The following is a 20,836-nucleotide window of genomic DNA, read 5'->3' as shown; positions in this document are numbered from 1 at the left end:
AGTAATATTTCCATTTGATATATATATATATATATATATATATATATATATATATAGAGGGAGGTTTTTGAAGCTAAAAGTGGCACTGTGTGCTCATTTGCATGTCATTTCCCAGAATCCCTTGCTGCAGTGGAAGTGCTGTGTGCTGGGTGATAATGGGGAAAGGCGGGGTTGCAGACCTGCCTAAGACATGCAGATGAGCATACAGTTGTATTTACATTTATATATATATATATATACAGTGGTCGACAAATCACCAAAAAATCTACTCGCCGAACAAAAAAATCTACTCGCCACCTAGTACCACACGTGTGCTGCTTGAGCCAATAGAAGCTCGCCACGATGTTAAATCCACTCGCCCGGGGCGTGCAAATGTATAGGTTTGTCGAACACTGTATATATATACATATATATATATATATACACACACACAGAGATGTGTATGTGTGCATTTAATAAAGGCATATACTATCTCATCAGTCTATAAACTAATTTAGTAATTTAGAATATATGGTGTGTGTGTGTGTGTGTGTGTGTGTGTATACACACACACACACATGTGTGTGTGTGTGTGTGTGTATACACACACACACACACACCGTGGTGGCCCGAGTATAGTGCTATGTTTTTTCCCTAAAAATGTCCTTCCGAAAACTGTACTGTACTTGAGGCGATACTATATTCAGGCCAATACATTGTATGTATGTATATATATATAATAAAAATATTACTTGTGAGCATATTCACATGTTTTACACACGTCTGTAATCCTGCTTTTCACCATTATCACCCAGCATACAGTGCTTCCACTGCAGCAAGGGATTCTGGGAAATGACATGCAAAAGAGCACACGATGCCACCCTTTGCCTTAAGTCCATTATTACATGGAACCCATAAGCCAATTGTAAAAAAAAAAAAAAAGTATAAATAAAGCCGCCTCAGAGCTCTAAGAATTCAGCAGAGAGATAGTTAATTTCAACCACTCAAGTAACTAGTCTCCACCTGGACTAATGAGAGCTCTTTGAAAAGCCTCATGTGAGACACAGGAGAGAGATTCCTTAGCTCACATTTGGGCTGACAGAAGGAGAGCAGAGAAGCCTGCACACAGACACTGTCTTGAGCACAAAGGCTGTGCTGAGATCAAGACACCCAGAGACCTATATTTCCTGGACACAGAGGACCGGGGAACATGCCAGAGACTGACATGGAGGGCCACCTGCTTAAAGTACTTCCTGAGACTTTGGGGTGTTTTGCCTGGATAAAGGAACAGGCTCAATAAAGCCAAGATATAATTTCACCCAAATCGATCTCCATTATACGTACCTCTGCATACATCTCTTGCACCAATGCTCGCTGTTATATATACATACACACACACATATATGAACTCACATTATTTAGACAGAGTTGACATGTACAATGAATGCACTCCCTGAAGCGTGTACAATCCAACTGTCACACGTTATATATTACAGGCATACCCCGCTTTAAGGACACTCACTTTAAGTACACTCGCGAGTAAGTACATTTCGCTCAATAGGCAAACAGCAGCTCACGCATGCGCCTGTCAGCACGTCCTGAACAGCAATACCGGCTCCCTACCTGTACCGAAGCTGTGCACAAGCGGGGAGGCTATAGAGCCTGTTACACATGTGTTATTTACATCAGTTATGCACGTATATGACGATTGCAGTACAGTACATGCATCAAAAGTGGGAAAAAGGTAGTGCTTCACTTTAAGTACATTTTCACTTTACATACATGCTCCGGTCCCATTGCGTACATTAATGCGGGGTATGCCTGTATATATAATAATGCCCACGGACCTCTATAGGGTATTACACTTTCATAGTGTCTGCTACTAAGCAGAACCCGTAGCACACAGGGCACTGTGCACGCCTTGGCTGCCATGGCTGCATAGTAACAAGCTACAAGGCAACAGCACACACACTGTACTTTCAGTTATCCTGAATGACACTACTAAAACCACTATTTTCTTGTCTTTTTGCACCCTGCATAACAGCATTTACATGATGCTGTGCCCTTGAGAAAGCTTAGTGGCCCTTTGCATCAATCCCCTTTGCCTGACTGTTCACCAGCGGAACGATTATAAACGGAGTACTTATTAACTGTTATTTACATAACACGGAATTGATATTTGTGAGTGTCCCCATTTATTTTAATTATACTGTGAATAAACTGTGATTGTATATCAGTTCATTATCACCTTACATGTTCATCGGGGACCATTAGATGTCCAGCCTAGGGCAATACAGTACAAGTTATATCCTCACCTTTGATACATTTTAGCTCAGCCGATCTTTCTTTGACACATTATATTCATCAAAGTAAGGGTTACTGAGTGCATGTAAACTGGGGTCTTCCTGCCTATCTCCCCACCATAGGAGGCATTCTTTAGACAGGGACTTTCTTTCGCTCATATCTATTCTATTCCCCTAGTGCACCAACCCATACTACTATTATTATTATATCAAGGTCGAGCCAGTATCACATCTCTATTTGTTATAATATATATATATATATATATATATATATATATATATATATATACAGTGCTTGACAAATCAGCCAAAAATCTACTCGCCACCTAGTCCCGCCCCTAATCCCGCCCCCAACCCCGCCCCAAAAAAATACATAAATAAAATAAATTCCAAGTCAGAACATTAGTTTTTGACATAAGTTTATTTATTGTATTACATTATACTACAATTAGTCCTAGTTGCGTGTGTGTGTAAGTGTCGGATTTAGAAAAAAAACCCAGATGTGAATGACTAGTTTTCTGAACCCCTTAACCAGTGTCTGGATGCCCCCAATTCCCAATATTTAAAGCAGCAATCCCGCCTGGGATCTTACCTGATCCGCAGTCCCTCAATGTCCAGGTACCCGCATTCCCGCAATGTTATACATTGGAGGGGATGTGTTCCCTACCTGTCTTCTGGGTTAGGGGGGGGTTCCGATGTCTTCCGTGTGAAGCTTGAGTCAGATCTGGAAGAAAGCAGTATAGGTTATTTCGGTGTAGTATAGGGCAATTAAGATATATAGGGTAAATAAGAGATCCAGATCCAGAGTGTGAGACAGAGAGAGTGTGGGTGAGAGACAAAGAGAGTGTGGGTGAGAGACAGAGAGAAGGTGAGAGAGAGAGACAGAGAGAGGGTGAGAGAGAGACAGAGAAAGGGTGAGAGAGAGACACAGAGAAAGGGTGAGAGAGAAAGACAGAGATACAGCGAGAGGGTGAGAGAGAGACAGACAGGGTGAGAGAGACAGAGAGAGACGGTGAGACAGAGAGAGACAGAGAGGGTGAGACAGAGAGAGGGTGAGACAGAGAGAGGGTGAGACAGAGGGTGAGAGAGAGACAGGGCGAGAGAGAGAGACAGGGTGGGAGAGAGAGACAGGGTGGGAGAGAGAGACAGGGTGAGAAAGTGAGAGAGACAGAGAGAAGGTGAGAGAGGATGAGAGAAAGACAGAGAGGGTGAGAGAGACAGAGAGGGTGAGAGGGAGAGGGGAGAGAGACAGAGAGGGGAGAGAGACAGAGAGGGGAGAGAGACAGAGAGGGGAGAGAGACAGAGAGGGGAGAGAGACAGAGAGACAGGAAGGGGAGAGACAGAGAGACAGGAAGGAGAGAGACAGAGAGATAGGAAGGGGAGAGGGAGAGAGACAGGAAGGGGAGAGACAGAGAGACAGGAAGGGGAGAGACAGAGAGAGGGTGAGAGAGAGACAGAGAAAGGGTGAGAGAGAGACACAGAGAAAGGGTGAGAGAGAAAGACAGAGATACAGCGAGAGGGTGAGAGAGACAGACAGGGTGAGAGAGACAGAGAGAGACGGTGAGACAGAGAGAGACAGAGAGGGTGAGACGGTGAGACAGAGGGTGAGAGACAGGGCGAGAGAGAGAGAGAGACAGGGTGAGAGAGAGAGAGACAGGGTGGGAGAGAGAGAGACAGGGTGGGAGAGAGAGACAGGGTGAGAAAGTGAGAGAGACAGAGAGAGGGTGAGAGAGGGTGAGAGAAAGACAGAGAGAGGGTGAGAGAGACAGAGAGGGTGAGAGGGAGAGACAGAGAGGGTGAGAGGGGAGAGAGACAGAGAGGGGAGAGAGACAGAGAGGGGAGAGAGACAGAGAGGGGAGAGAGAGAGAGGGGAGAGAGACAGAGAGACAGACAGAGAGACAGGAAGGAGAGAGACAGAGAGAGACAGGAAGGGGAGAGACAGAGAGATAGGAAGGGGAGAGACAGAGAGGGGAGAGAGGGACACAGAGAGAGAGACACACACACAGAGAGAGAGAGACACACACAGAGAGAGAGAGAGACACACACAGATAGAGAGAGAGAGACACACACACACACAGAGAGAGAGACACACACACACAGACACACGACACAGAGTGAGACACAGATAGAGAGAGAGTGAGAGACACAGATAGAGAGTGAGAGACAAAGACAGAGAGACGGTGAGAGACAAAGACAGAGAGAGGGTGAGAGTGAGAGACACAGATAGAGAGTGAGAGACAAAGACAGAGAGACGGTGAGAGACAAAGACAGAGAGAGGGTGAGAGAGAGAGTAACAGAGAAAGAGAGAGAGAGAGTCACCCAGTCAGTCACCCCACCCCTCTCACACACACACTCTGAGTGTGAGAGTGTGAGTGAGAGTGACAGACAGAGTAACAGAGAAAGAGAGAGACAGAGAGTCACCCAGTCAGTCACCCCTCCCTTCACACTCTGTGTGAGTGTGTGTGCGTGCGTGAGAGTGCGCATGCGAGAGTGCGCGTGCGAGAGAGTGCGCGCGTGCGTGAGAGTGAGAGCGTGCGTGAGTGTGAGAGTGTGTGAGGGGTGGGATGACTGACTGGGTGACTGTTACTCTCTCACACAAACACTCTCTCTCACACACACACACACACACACTCTCTCTCTCACACACACTCACTCACTCACAGACACACACTCACAGACACACACTCACAGACACACACTCACAGACACACACTCACAGACACACACTCACAGACATACACACTCACAGACATACACACTCACAGACATACACACTCACTCTCTCTCACACACTCTCACACACACACTCTCACACACCCTCTCACTCACACACACCCTCACACTCACTCATACACACTCTCACTCACACACACCCTCACACACCCTCACTCTCACACACACACCCTCTCACTCACACACACACACCCTCTCACTCACACACACACCCCCTCTCACTCACACACACACCCCCTCACACACACACACACACACACACACACACTCTACAAGAAACGGATCCCACTCACCAGAGGTATGTGGGTATCTGGGGGCGCACATCGAGGTCTGCGGATGACATTGGGGGGCCTGCGCGGGACATCAGGGGTCCTGCGGGGGACATCGGGCGACATTGGGGGGCCTGCGGGTGAAATCGGGTGTATGTGGGGGCATGCGGGGGACATCAGGTGTATGTGGGGGCATGCGGGGGACATCAGGTGTATGTGGGGGCATGCGGGGGACATCAGGGGGCCTGCGGGGGAAATCGGGTGTATGTGGGGGCCTGCGGGGAAAATCGGGTGTATGTGGGGGCCTGCGGGGGACATTGGTTGTATGTGGGGCATGCGGGGGACATTGGTTGTATGTGGGGGCCTGCGGGGGACATTGGTTGTATGTGGGGGCCTGCAGGGGACATCAGGTGTATGTGGGGGCCTGCGGGGGAAATTGATTGTATGTGGGGGCCTGCGGGGGACATTGGGGGGCCTGCGGGTGACATCGGTTGTATGTGGGGGCATGCGGGGGACATCAGGAGGCCTGCGGGGGAAACTGATTGTATGTGGGGTCTGCGGGGGAAATTGCTTGTATGTGGGGGTTGCGGGGGAAACTGATTGTATGTGGGGTCTGCGGGGGAAATTGCTTGTATGTGGGGGCTGCGGGGGAAACTGATTGTATGTGGGGTCTGCGGGGGAAATTGCTTGTATGTGGGGGCTGCGGGGGAAACTGATTGTATGTGGGGGGATGGAAACGATGGGAAACGTGGCCGTGCTGGATCCAGCAGCCAACTTTGCTTGCACGTGACCGCACCCCCCTTCCCCCCCTCGCCGCATCCATGGGGACGGAAGTCAGAGCCCCTGGCAGCAAGCGGGGATCGGGGGCGCGTCAGACCAATCAGGAAGAAGAGATCAGTGTATCTCGAAAGCTCGCACAAATAAAAGCATTTCGTTAGCCACAGAATGGTATCATCTATTTATTTTTTTATTTTATATATATATGTATATTTACATATATATATATATATATATATATATATATATATATATACATATATATATATATATATATATATATATATATAGTATATATTATTATTTTTATTTTTTTAAATTATTTTTTTAGAGAACGTTTATTGGGGGAAGAGGTGAGCAGAAAGTAGGGCAGTTCAGTTTTACGAAGGTAAAGAGATTGTGAATACATAGGATATAGAGACATATTGGAAATGGACTTATGGAGAAATAGAATAAGAGAGGGGGACAGTGTCATAAGCCGGAAAAGTGAAGCTGAAGTGCATGAAATGTACTTTCCTCCTAACGTCATCATGTCAGCGGCAAGCTATCTAACGTACGTTACCATGACCTCACAGGTGTGACAGTCACACAATAAGTGCAGAACACAGGCGTCAGAGACCAACCTTGAAGAAAGTAATGAGATCGCAGAGGTTAAAAGTTTGTGAGACTGACGCCATAAAAGTCAAACTCACTAGATGCTGCATAGAGTTGATTCTGCTTAAAACATATAACCAATACGTTTAAAGTGTTCTCGTGTATTTACAAATATGAAACTATTTACAAATACAATAATTATGTTGGACTGCTGTATTGACCCATGCTTGCTGGTTCTACCAGCAGGAGGTAAAATTACAACCGACATTTCACCAGTTAATATGACATATGATTTTAATCATCAATTGTATGTCTGTGGGGGGTGAGCAGTGAATATCAGGGGGGCTTGCCCTTTAAAAGCATGTATTGTCAGGAATCCAATAGACGGATTTTCAGCACTTATTATTCCATAAAGCTTGACTTCTGGCCGAACCCCAGTGTGCTCCGTGCTGAATGTGTATGAGATAGAGAGAACTGCTGAAAACAGCTGATACAGCCAAAATAAAGTGACTTTATACCCACGTATGATTAAAAACATTCATTTTTTTCTTTTCTTTTCGGCTGGATGTATGTGTATTATATGTACATATATATTTGTTTTAACTTATTCATAATTGTATCCGCGTGGTGACTAATGAATGAGTACAATAAATATGTAATACACAGTGGCGAGAAAAAGTTTGTGAACTCCAAGGATAATTACGGAAATTCCATAGTTTTTCCATGATAACCTTCTTGAATCAAAACCAGTCTTTTTTTTTTTTTTAAATATCCAATAGGGTTTATATTAACCAGTTCCATGTCTTTTGAAACAAAACGATGTAGGAATTAGACCAGGGGTGCGCAAACTTTTTCCCATGCGCACCTCTGCCTGCTCTCCTCGGCACCTCGTACCCTCGCCCCCCCCCCTGCTCGACTCCGGTGTCAAATGACGGGGGGGTCATTTGACATCACGTTGCCACGACGATGCGTCGCTGGAAAGGAAGGTAGGGCCTTGGTCCCGCTGCGGCCGGCGGTGCGCGCGGCCGCGGGCCACCAGCTGCTTGCCTCCGTTCTGGAGGTCCCCACTGGCTCCTTCCGGTGTGGCTGACTGCGTGCTGTGACGCGTCAGCCAGCCGGAGCTACAAGGAGCTTGTGGTTTTGGCGGGTGTCACGTCACGTGACACGCAAGGGAGCCAATCCGAGTTCCCCCTCTGCTCCCCCCTCTGCCCGATCCCCGTTCCGATCTCCCCCCTCTGCCCGATCCCCGTTCCGATTTCCCCCCTTACTCCGATTCACCCCCCCCCGTGTGTATTTGCCTGCGTGTGTGAGTGCCTGTGTGTGTGTGTGTGAGTGGAGGGGAGCAGGGAAGGAGCTGCGGGTGTGTGTCTTGGGTTTTTTTTGTTAACTTTTGGCCGGCTCGGGAGGAGGGAGCGGTGATGCGCGAGAGGCAGAAAATTTGTATCTCTCGCTCCCTACAGACCGCAAGTAGCGGTCAATTGCCTGTCAGCGCGCCACTTGTCTGCCTGGGGGGAGAGCGTGGGACTTCTATAACTACTGCGCCCACCCCCCCCCCACCCCGAAAATCTAGCGCCCCCCAGTTTGGGCACTCCTGATTTAGACGATGAGTAATTAAGATTCAGGGTATATGCAAAAATAAGTAAATTCACTCTACCCAGGAGCAGTTGTCCTACCAAAAACTCTCCAAGAACAAACTGGCAAATCATCCAAGAAGTCACTAAGAACCCCAAAGTAACATCCAAGCATCTTTATCCAAGGCCACTCTCGCCTTGGATAAAGTGAGTCGTCATGACTCAACTATCAGAAAAAGACTGAACAAGAATGGTGTTCATGGAAGGATAACCAGGAGGAAACCATTGCCAAAGAGCACATAGTCGATTCACAAGACTTCTGGAACAATGTTCTCTGGACAAACATAGGTAGAACTTTTTGGCTTCAATGAGAAATGTTATATTTGGTGAAAACCAAACACTGCGTTCGAACCTCATCCCAACAGTCAAGCATGGTGGTGGGCGTGGGATGTTTGGGTCAGCTTTTCTGGACCTGGACAGCTTGCCATCATTGACACAACCATGAATTCTGCATTGTATCAGAAGATTCTAGAGGAGAATATCAGGCCATCCATCCGTGAGCTGAAGCTGAAGTGAAAGTGGGTCATACAGCAAGACAATGATCCTACACATACCATCAAATCTACAAGGGAATGGCTGCAGAAGAAATTCTGGCACCAAGTCCTGACTCTATATATACAGTATGTTGAAAACGTATCATGTTTTTGAGTCATTTGTTTGATCAGGTTATCTTTATCTATTATTAAGACATAAGATCTAATGACATTTTAGGTTTGAAATATGTGAAAATCCTAAGGGTTTCACAAATGTTTTCTCCCCACTATACACACACACAGACACAGACACATGGTGGATTTAAGTATTAGATAAATAAGCTACAGTTTAGGGCTTTGCATATTGAGGTGCCTCCAGATACTAAGATTTTTTTTTAAAATACCTATAATATATTTAAGGGCCCCTGTAAATTTAAAGTGTCTACTCACGCTAAAAAAAATGTTTGTTTTTTTAACGTTTATAATCAAATTATTTTCTGTCATGAAAAAGTCTGCCTATGTAATTATTCAAATAGAAATCTTTAAGTTTTATTATTCATTCTTTCTACAATATTTTGTAAATGTTTATAGGGGCCTCATCTTTATCATAGCGTAGGGCCTCGTAAAGTCTTAACCTGCCACTGATATACACACATGTACAGTATAGCGAACCTGGTAGCAAGAAGAGTTTGCAAGATGATGACTTTAACTTATATACCGACTTAGTGGACAGCAACACGAAGGGGTTAAAGGTTCATCCCCATTTACTAGGTTCCAATAAAGTAAATAAACCATATAACACAATTTCTCCAATTTTCTTTAACCTTTTTTTTTAGTACATGTTTATTCACTAAACAGTATCTATTGGCTACCAATTGTGACTAGAATGGGTATTAACAATTGTTGAGTGCCCCCAGCATTTAGTGTATACACTCCTTTAATTTTCTTGTAGTTATGGAAGCTTATACATAAGGTGGGGTCATGTAATTGTAAGAAAATCTTCTCGTTAAATTACCATGTATCAAAGCACTGTTTTCCTTGTCTTGGTATGTAGAGGTTCCCACAGATACAAATGTGTAACCCCACCCACTCATAGAGGAATACTTCTTGGTCAAGAGCGTAAATGGGTTTAAAAAAAAAGGATTGCACAACAAAACATGATCATTTCATAGGGTAGTGAATCTGGGCCCCAGAATCTGGGCCCCAGAAGTGCTAGTGATGAGACAGTGTAGACAGGAGAAGTAATGTGGAAACAATGCATGGCAAGGGTGCAGAGCAAGTGAAAATGGCAGCGAGAAGAGGCACGAGGAGAGTGGAAGGAGGATATACCTTACTGCAACTTCTGTCTGCTTGCTTGTTCCCTTGTGTCCTGCATGGGATAAATGCAGTGGTTCTCAAACCTCTCCTCGCAGACCACTGGCTGTGCCACATTTTAGGAATAATAACCAATGATCAATAATAATCACCTGTCCACACAGGTGACTGCACTCAGTTGGCATACAGTATGAACAGGTGATTGCATCAGAAACCTGGTTTGGTTCAGAACCCTGAGGAGAGGTTTGAGAAGCATTGTTATAAAGCACTGGACTGTGGCTTACACTTTGCCCCATCACTCCTTAGAAGTGAGACCGCTCTGCATTCTTTAAGGGACCTATTTCAGTTTTATACATAAATCAATCCATTGAAAATGACAAGACAAGTGAAAGCTACGCCTCTTGGATTTTATTTTTTATTCCCCTATACATTCCCCACCTAGGCTTTTGCCTGTCTCCTTATCTGCCCGCACAGTACTGTTAATGCAACTCAATGTGATCCTAATGCCTCTTTTCGTCTCCTGTGGACTTCCCATCTACAGACATTCCATTTTTGTTAAAACACTTCTCCCTACCTGTACCTCCTCCGTGCACCCCAGTTGTACCTCCTCCGTGCACCCCAGTGCTTCATAGGGTAAGGAGCTGAGTACAACATATCATTGATATGTACTCAGATGTCAGTGTTGTATTGGAGAGTATGAATTGCTAAGATGAAAGCAGAAATATACAAGCAGAAGGGAGTGTGATTGCTTCTGTGACTTGGCAATGGGATACGAAAATGAGAAGGAAAAAAAAAAAGAGTGATTTGAAAAGTTCTAGCTCTGTCCATTTTTTTATCTAGCACTCCAAGCTGCTCCTTTTTTGTACGTGTATTTGAACCAGGGAGACCCCAGAGCTGAACCGCAATATATTCAGCTCCAGTGATCCTCTGGGTTTCCCAGCTACATACAGTTTTCCAGAGAACAAAATGATAGCCATAGCGCGGCCAATAAGGAGCTGCAACGGATAGTGTTGCATCGTCCTATTGGATGGCCACCGGCCCCATCTTTAAATACCCAGGAAGTGAACCGGCACCAAAAACTGTATCTGGGAGAACCAGGGATCTCCAGACCCCAATATAACATGAATCAACTCAGGGTCCCCCTGCTTCAAACACTGTAATAATTTTTTTTTATATATATATATATATATATTTTGTGTGTTTGTGTGTGTGTGTGTGTATATATATATACAGTGTTCTACAAACCTATACATTTGCTCGCCCCGGGCGAGTGGATTTAACACCCGGGCGAGTAAATATTGGCCCAAGCAGCACACGTTTGGTACTAGGTGGCGAGTAGATTTTTTGGTGATTTGTCAACCACTGTATATATATATATATATATATATATATATATATATATATATATATACATATATATATATATATATATATATAGTATATTTCTTAAAATGAGGTCCACAAGGTTTTGACACATTAAGTGGTTAGAGGCAAAGTATTGGTCATTTTTTTTAACACTTTAACCACTGCTTGTGGACATAAATTAAATAGGGTGCTTGGAACTATTAAAAGTAACAAAAAAAAATCTCTATTATTTCTACAACTACTAGAAGATATTTTAGTAGTATATGTAAAAATTTAATTGTGCATAATTGTCTAAATTGGTTTTCTCCTGCCTCAATAATGCCTTTAAAATGTAAAGTAAGAACATTTGGCCAAACGCTCGCAACTGCATGCTAATACTATATTAACATTATGGTGCAGCTGCAAAAAAAATAGCATTAGCTTCATCAAAGAAAAAATGCCATTGCTTTCAATTTTGCAGTTGGGACACTTTTTAGTAAAACTTCTTTGGAGAAGCCAGTCTGCATGGATTTGAGTCTCAAAATGAAGTTGTACCCACAACCATACTGTATCGGAAGTTGCCTGTGGAACTCACAATAGTTTTGGGACCATGAGATACTGTAGAGGCACCATGGCCCCAAAATGTGGCGCGTTGTGAGTTCCACAAGCTTGATTTGATATACCCTATGATTATGCATTAATGCTACTCTTGAATATAGGGCTCCTTGTGGCTTTCAGAATGAAGTAGTTCATTAAAAGAATTCAAGAATTCAGTTTCCAGTTTCTTCATCTGACATTTGTCAAGATCAGTTTTATATAAGCAAAAGGGCAGAGCTATCCCCCCACAGGCTAAATACCAGCATAGCCTTTTAATTATAATCCAGGGATTGTAAATCATCAGGTGTCTCTGCATGTCTCACCTTGATGGTGTAGAAAAACACAGATGTAGGTAGGGAGAGTGGACAGAAAACATGCAACATAGTAACTATGAAGGAACTCAACACCTGAAAATTATCATTATAAAACCCTCCAACCTTTGGCAAATTAATATACAGTGGATGGACGTTCTTGGCTATGTCAGGGCAGGATAGAGGAGCTGCAACTCAGCTGACACCTCCGGAGGAGGTTCTGTAACACCTGTAATTTACTACAGTATATGCCAAGACCATGTTATTAAATGTGTATTTTTTGATGTATTTGTATATACACACACAGAGAGAAGTGGTCTTAAATCCCCCCTAACCTGCTAATCATCAGATCAGTCATTAATCTTCCAGTTGCTTTGATTAGCTGAAGGTTCTGAGTTTAAACCACTGGCAGAAATATCTACTGTACAAAAGTTGCAGCTGAATTTAATAGGTACAGCGAGGGCATAAAAAACAGGTACAGTACCTGGTAAAATAGGTACAGTTGGAAGGTATGAATCATATGGAACACATTGCAGGGGTTATAACAAAAATTGAATCTCTGAACAGCATAAGGGGAGCTAGGTCCCTATTAACAAAAATAAAAAACAATATTGATGCTCAGAGGAATGGAGCCCCCAAAGTCGGCAAAAACTATATGAACAGAGTGCTAGTGTAGACTGCCAGCACACACAGATTCACTGTGAGAGGGAAATGTAGCTGAATATTACGTTTTAATGAAATGCAGAAAAAGGTGGTAAAAGCAAAAAGTGATGGAAACAGAATACAGAAATAATCCTTGTAGTACTTTATCTCAATACACAGAAAGACAGTAACTAACTATAGTGTGTAGATTGCAGTTTGATAAACAGACCCTGTGGATGGAGGAGGAGTCTTTAATAGCTATTAATTTGCAGCATTACGCTCCTCACAGATAAAATTTGGGGTTAAAAGCTGCTCTGAACACACATCTTTAAATGACTTCTATTGAATTTTAGAGCTTGTCAGATATGTGTTAAATCAGGGTTGGCTTGTAATTTTGCGGGGTTCGGTGCAGGGGCTTTTGCGGGGCCTCTTACCTGGTCTGTCTCATCAGACGTCGTGCTGTCATGTTGTCATGGTAACGCAAAGACATTTGACGCCGCGGTTCCATGACGGGACGCTGAAGAAGGGGGAGATGCCAGGAAATCCCGCCGGACCAGGTGAGAGATACTTGGAGAGAGGCCTCTGTAAGGCCTCGGCCAGGTTGGGAACGTGCGCGCTGGTGCTCCGGCGCTGCGCCCTGCTCGGCCGTGCTTTTCCTGGCGGGCTAGGTGCGTGCGTGTCTGGGGGCGCGACCCCGACGTCACGGAGCTGGATCGCCCTCGTTGGGCGAACCGCTCACGTGATGCGCTTGCAAGCAGCAAAATCAATTTTCCTTGCTCGGCAAGCGGCTGAGCGCCAGCACCACCCTGAACAAGGCCTAAGCGCGGTGCTCGGTGCAATGACACCGATGGAACCGCCATCAAGCCGGCCCTGTGTTAAGGGATACAGGAATATGGCAATACATTACCTTACATTACATTACCTTAACATTTTTACCGTCAGAAAGCAACAGTACACATAAGAAGAAACTGAGGATAGAAAGACTCGCACATATAAAAATGGTTGGTATCATGCAACATCCGTTTTGTTCAACAAAAGATATAGAGGTTCAAATATAACATTTTATATCTGATCTTTGGAGTAATGCAGCTACAAAAGCTCTTCAGCAAAAGAGGAGAGTATTAGTGTTAATTGCCTCACAGGTTTCCTAAATGCAGAAAGAGGCCTATTCCAGGAGTGGCCAACTCCAGCCCTCAAGGGCCACCAACAGGTCAGGTTTTCAGGATATCCCTGCTTCAGCACAGTTGGCTCAGTGAGCCACCTGTGCTGAAGCAGGGACATCCTGAAAACCTGACCTGTTGGTGGCCCTTGAGGGCTGGAGTTGGCCACTTGTGCTGAAGCAACGATATCCTGAAAACCTGACCTGTTGGTGGCCCTTGTGGGCTGGAGTTGGCCACCCCTGCCCTGCTCTATGTACAAAATAATAAGATCACAAAGTTTCACATCCTGGTATTTGCTTTGTGACTGCTGCTGCTAAGCAGGGAAAGAGAGGGGGAGGCCTCAGCAGCTTTTCAGCAATGACATCATTTCTATTTGGGGAAAGCTATCGCAGAAATACCATTGGGAAAATGTTACCAAGCAATAATGCCACAGGGTAAACGAGTGCTTTTTTAAATGCATAAAGTGCACGCGTGCATTTGCAAGATGTATAATCTGTGCATGAAGACAGCATCTTATGCTGTTTATTAGTAATGTGCTAGTTGATTGTTTCTCTGTGGAAATTATTATAGGAAATAGCATAGCCTTTTCAGTCTTTACCTTCACATCTCTCTCAGAGGCAGTTTGGGATAATGAAAGCTTTTCATTGCAGCTAATGCCTCAAACAATCCAACTGACAAGAACAGAGTAATGATTTCTGTACTTTAGCATCTTTATTATCATTAATACAGTATGTATTTTTAGGAAGCACTTTCTTCTTCCAGCTGCTATCTTGTGTGGCCCGCTATGCTTTTATCTTGAACCCCTTCAGGTCCTCCTTGCTGGCACACAGTGGGTTAATCCAGCAGTTGTACCCCACGACAAACAGTGGTAACACGACTTTCCATACCCCTAGCTCGGGTGGGCAGGGGGGACAACTCCAGTCCTCAAGAGCCACTAACAGGCCACATATTAGAGATATCCCTGCTTCAGCACAGGTGGTTCAATCACTGATTAAGCCACCTGTGCTGAAGCAGGGATATCCTGAAAACCTGGCCCTTGAGGACAGGAGCTGGCCACCCCTGCACTAAATGTAACTATGCCACAGATTGAAAATCCTCTGGGCCCCTTAGTTGCCAGGAAGGGGTTAACTCACAAGCGCATGTCTGTCAGATGGGGTGGAACATTTCTGATGGCATACCGTTACTTTAGCTACACATCAGTGTACAAAAGATAAGGGCTGGGATTATTGTGATTATTACAACGTTGCTAAAGTCAAGTTTCATTACAAAACAAAGCAGTGCGTGCTGAATGGGTTAACTTCCGCATTATTTACGAAGGACAAGTTCTGGAGTATTTGACAAGTTTAGATGTATGTTCATTTTTAGAGTTTCCTCCCCCCCCCTTGCATGACATTTTGAAGAATTACAAAATAGAAATGTGCATGAATTTGGTAGCATGCTCATTGTTCTTTGTGTTACAACTGTAAATCTGCTTAATGGTTACATTGCTGCTGGCTTCCTTTTACCAGAAAAGCATTGACTCTCACTCCCCCCACCCCCTCATCTAACCAGGGCTGTAGGCTGGGAAGGAAACTGGGGGCATTCAATGACAAAGGAAAAAGGAGATTTTATTAACTCCTTTAAACCTGATTTTTAAATTATTTTTTTATTTTTTAAACTAGAGCTACATGTGAGCCCACAACCTATGGGAGAATATGCATCAATGGTCCAAATGGGTGTAATGATGTTAATTGATTATTTGGGCCCCTTACTAATGATAAATTTAGCTTAAATCTTCCCAAGCAACAGGAAGATGACTTCACTGCATAAGGGTCTTAAATGTCCGTTTCGTGTTCCATCACTTTGCATGATTATATGAAGGTGCTTTACATCAATGTAGCATGGCTTGTGTCCGGGAAGGATTTGGAGAAAGAGCAGATAGGGGGAAAGTTATAAGTAGCGGTTCAGTAGAATGTTGGGCTTTCCATGGGAACACCATATTGTTCTCACACAAAACTATTTTGCCTGGAAGATTTGTAGATATGTTGCATGTTGTGATACCTCTCATCGAACCCTCATTAGCCTTCGTCACAGATTAAATCGTGGTGTACAGTGCTTTTTAAGTCTTCTAGATTTCTTCAAGTGCACTGCTGAAGCACAGTTGGAAGGAAACATATACAGTATATCCTAAAGTGATACGTAGGGGTGCAGATAGTTTGTCAAGGAGGAGGTTGACAAAGGGCCATTGAGGCCTGAAAACTCGCCCATTTTTTAAAATGTATCATTTTGTATTTAAATGGGTTGAATAAAGTATCACTTTCTATCTTCGTTTTGGAGTGCTGTGGACACCCATCCATTTGTATGTTAGTGGTGAGCTACGACCGACCGTCCGTCTGTCTGGGACCCTGAGAAGATAAGTTACACTTCTATCTTTAATTATTATATACATTTGAGTGCCTCCTGACACTAGATAGATATAGAAATGTGTGTGTGTATATATATACACACATATATATATATACAGGCATACCCCGGTTTAAGGACACTCACTTTAAGTACACTCGCAAGTAAGTACATCTCGCTCAATAGGCAAACAGCAGCTTGAGCATGCACCTGTCAGCACGTCCTGAACAGCAATACCGGCTCCCTACCTGTACCGAAGCTGTGCGCAAGTGGGGAGACTATAGAGCCTGTTACACATGTGTTATTTACATCAGTTATGCACGTATATGACGATTGCAGTACAGTACATGCATTGATAAGTGGGAAAAAGGGAGTGCTTCACTTTAAGTACATTTTCGCTTTACATACATGCTCCGGTCCCATTGCGTACGTTAATGCGGGGTATGCCTGTATATATATACACACATATATTTCTATATGTGTATATATATATATATATATATATATATATATACATACACACACCAAAGATGGTTGTGTGCAAGAGCTTGACAGACTCGCAGCATATTGGATAGTGAGCAACTAAAATATGTGGAGAACTAATGTCAGTGAATATGTGTGAGAGGGTGATGATCCCAATGGACTCTCTTGCTGCTCCTATAGTTAAATGATCATTGCGTGTTCTAACAGGTTTTGCTTTATTAGCAGACAATTATAGATTAGATGTTACCTGCTAAAGAACAGGGTTGCCTTTCATGACAAGCCTGACATAGCACAAATATTATTAAAAAAAAAACCAAGGCCCAATACCAGGCTCACCATTTTTGTTTTGTGCAAGATGTAAGCTTCAGTCCGACAACCTGATTCACCACCTAAGGAGAAATTCAGTTTTGATCACGGTGTAATAATATTTCAACAATTATTTATTATGTTCTCTATGGTAATCCTTATCTTTTTGGGGTTTTTTTGTATTATGTTGCAAACCCAGATATTTCTGCTTTTCTTTGTATTTTTTTTTTTTTTTTTTTTTTTTACTGCCATGAGAAGCGGGTAGGAAAATCCCCAATATAAAAGTACAAACTGAACTTCACACGAATATGAAAAAAATAATTTCTCAATGCTACAATGTACATAAATCTAAACATAAGTAAGCCTCCACTACCAGATGCTGCTATTACAAACGGTCTCCAAAAACATTCTATGGATAACAATAGCAAATAACAGGTAATAAGCGCAAACCCGGACAAAGGTAAGTTTGAAAAATAAACTCAACAGTGATGATATCAGTGGTGTGAATAAAGTCAAAATCAATTGTCTCCAATCAAATTGAACTCACAATTTTGGTTTGGTTTGTACTTATTACCTGTTATTTGCTGTGAAAAGCAGACAACTTGCTCTCTCTCTGATAGAAATATGATCTTTGTAATTAAAGGCAAAGCTCAACATAACCCCATATATTATAATGGTTAGACAACAATGTCATCTTCGAAGGGGCCAAAAAAAGTGAGCTTTGTATGTCCTGAATTGTTTTTTTTATAGTTATATAAAAAATATTTTGTCTTTCCAATAATCGGTCGCGCGCCTCCATTGAGATTAGGTATTTGTTCCGGTGGCGTGTGCGGTGCGCAGTCGCCAGCACTATAATCGCAACCGAACTCTAGAAAGCACACATGCCAACTCTCAGATTGTGTCTCGTTGCTTTGGGGTCAGTCTCACTGATTTTTAGCATCAGTCTGCCCTGTTAAAATAAATCATCCCCATTTCCATTAAAAATGCCCTTTTTGGGGTCCACACACTGCACATGTCACTTATTTTTGTCTCTTGAGAAAGCATGGCAGAATATTGGCCGGTCTCCAAATTAAAATGATTTCACATCTTTGCATCTTCAGAGCAGAAAAGCAGCACTGGGGATTTTTATTATTATTATTTTTTTCCAGTGCAATATGTCACTAGGAAACACAGACAAACTTAAAAGGAGTTTTATTGTGCAGAAAATAAATATTTGGTTCTAATAGGGAGTGAATCAATGTTAGGAGTAGAAAAAGAAAGTACCTGTCAGGAATGTTTTCTATTTGACGTGTTTCCCCTCCCCCCCCCCCAAAAAAAAAAAAAACATTTAGGGGAACTGCTGCTTTAAATGTTTCTCTCGGAAACCTCTTTCTCTTTCCCTTTGTCCCTCTTAGTAACTGCGTCAGCCAATCAGAGATGCGCTACTCGGCATCCCTTCCTCCTGATTGGCTGACGGCGAGGCCTGTTCTCACTCCTGCGAAGCTCTCGCGCTCTCTGAGGCAGACAAAGACAGCAACCGGCTGCGGAGCCCCGCCCACCTCTTCCCTCGCGCGCCACCCTCCCCAACCAATCCCCTTTTGGCTCCGGCGCTTCACGCAGGGGTCCCCAACGGCTTTGGCGCGCGGCCAGCCTTTTCGGGACGTACCATCCTGCCACTTCTACCTGGCTGTTGGAGGGGGGTAACGGTTGACGGGACTGAGGACAGGTTGGCCCGGGCAGGGGTTCCATTGAGGTAGAGGGTCGTCCATCAACTTACAAGCGTGGATCAGTGACACACAGGGGGTGACAGCGGTTTAGGGGGGAGAACAGGGCGTCTTTTATACCAAGTTGCCGACTCCGCCCACCCCCATGGAGCCCCGGAGTTGGCACATTCCGGCAGTTTGCCGGTTGGCCCACGCTGCTCTTAAAATGAAATGTAATCGGCGGAGAGCTGGAGATGGGAGCAGGGAGTAGAGCTGGAATCTACCTGACGGCTTCCAGTATCTGTCCGGCCGTGACACGATTATCTCCGCATCCTCAATAACAATGTCACCGGCAAGAGATTGTCTTTTTTCCGGGAGATCTTTAGTCGTATACATGTATATTTTTTATTTATTCTAAAACCAGGTGTTTCAAGTAACTTAATACTGGATCCCTGAATTAATTTAGCTACAACCATAAGTATATATAAATATATATACCTTGTTATAAGGTTCTGAAGCGGGCTTTCAGGATAACTGTTGGACAAGTTGCACAAGCTGTCATAGCCACATATATACATCCATAGCTGTATAATATATATATATATATATATATATATATATATATATATATATATGTATATATGTATATGTGCGTGACAGCCTCTCGCTGAGCAGTGCTGGGTTTTTGGGTCGGAACCCCCCAGGTTCGGCTCAGCTTTCAGACGATGTATAACACGGTTTGGAATATGGAGCAGGACGCCGCGGACTGGAGGGAAGTTCTGATGCCTTATTCCACCGAGCTGATCTTTTACATAGAGATGGACCCTCCAGGTACTGAAAGTCCTATTTATTCCTGTCTCACGGGACTGGGATGTTAATTTTTTTTTTGCACCTTTTATTGTTGTAAATTTCCTTCCATACAAAGGTTTCCTTGTCTCTTTGCAATGCCCACTCTATACATGCATTATTACGCTTTATTTCTCCAATGTAGTAATCTCTTTTATATGGCTATAGGTTGCAATACTTTTTTTTTTTTTTTGCCTTTTTTCGGTTTCCTGCATATAAAAGGGGTGTGGATTTGTCACCCATATCTCACTCTCTCACACCCTCCCCCCATCCTTGTCTTTATTTTCTTTTGTCCTCTTGGACACTTCCTGGGATTAATAATAACCTTTTTGTCTTTTTTCCTCCCTTCATGTTCTGGACACCTGTTTATACAATGAGGCAGATGTCTGTGCATCTTTGCGTGGCTTCTTCCTCTCCCTTTATCCCAAATGTAGCCAGGATGCTTTGAACCTTCATCTTAAACGCAGCAGTATATACACTTAACGCTAAATCTAATTTAAATGTAAAATCATGCCTGACTTTATATATACACTTATGTTTCCTTTATATATAACAGTAAGGTGAGGTATCTTTATCGCTACCTGTGTCAGTGGCTGATTGGGGCATTGCACAACGTTTTTTATTTATTTATTTTTTTTAAGGTTTTTTTTTGAGGGTGGGGGGTTAATTCCAAGGTCTTATTCGTATATAGGCTTAAAAGTGTTATTAGAAAATCATAAATCAGCTCAGGGCCTTAGGTGCACTTGGTAGTAATTGCACACATCTGCTTTAATAATGAATGTACCACCTTTTTTTGTCTTTTCTGCCTCTTTATATAGGCAGTACAATAGACGTTGGTAATTTGTGTGAAGTTACTAAACTATTTAGAAATGGCTAAAAATACATTGCAGGGATGTGTACAATATATATTGGATTAACTTTCTGTCAGTTGCCCACTTTTCCATTGTTTCAGCTCCAGCTGCTGCAGGTCTTTGTCATGTCTTCAAGCCGTGTCTGTGTATGCATACATG

General features: G+C 43.5%; 1 protein-coding gene and 1 long non-coding RNA gene across 4 annotated transcripts in view; one reads left to right on the top strand and one right to left on the bottom strand.

Annotated features, from left to right (window-relative positions):
* Positions 1-20,836, top strand: part of PIK3R3 (phosphoinositide-3-kinase regulatory subunit 3) — a 403,008-nt gene that overhangs the window by 360,909 nt on the left and 21,263 nt on the right. The window contains exons 1-2 of one of the 3 annotated variants that reach the window (XM_075616228.1): positions 19,137-19,583; positions 19,624-19,811. The exons of 1 other annotated variant lie outside the window; for it this stretch is intronic. In XM_075616228.1, the coding sequence (XP_075472343.1) occupies positions 19,706-19,811 (106 nt within the window). In that variant the 5' untranslated portion in view covers positions 19,137-19,583; positions 19,624-19,705. Of the gene's footprint in view, positions 1-19,136; positions 19,812-20,836 lie in introns of those variants that run through there. One more of the 3 variants, XM_075616227.1, reaches the window with a different exon arrangement.
* Positions 14,817-18,594, bottom strand: LOC142503655 (uncharacterized). The gene is made up of 3 exons (XR_012804063.1): positions 18,562-18,594; positions 17,329-17,381; positions 14,817-16,511 (listed from the first exon to the last, which is right to left on the bottom strand). It is a non-coding gene; the product is annotated as an uncharacterized LOC142503655 (long non-coding RNA).

The sequence above is a fragment of the Ascaphus truei genome, chromosome 10 (assembly GCF_040206685.1).
Source record: "Ascaphus truei isolate aAscTru1 chromosome 10, aAscTru1.hap1, whole genome shotgun sequence".
Classification (NCBI taxonomy): Eukaryota; Metazoa; Chordata; class Amphibia; order Anura; family Ascaphidae; genus Ascaphus; species Ascaphus truei.
The sequence above is the reverse complement of the archived record's forward strand: the minus strand, read 5'-3'. Positions and strand labels throughout refer to the sequence as shown.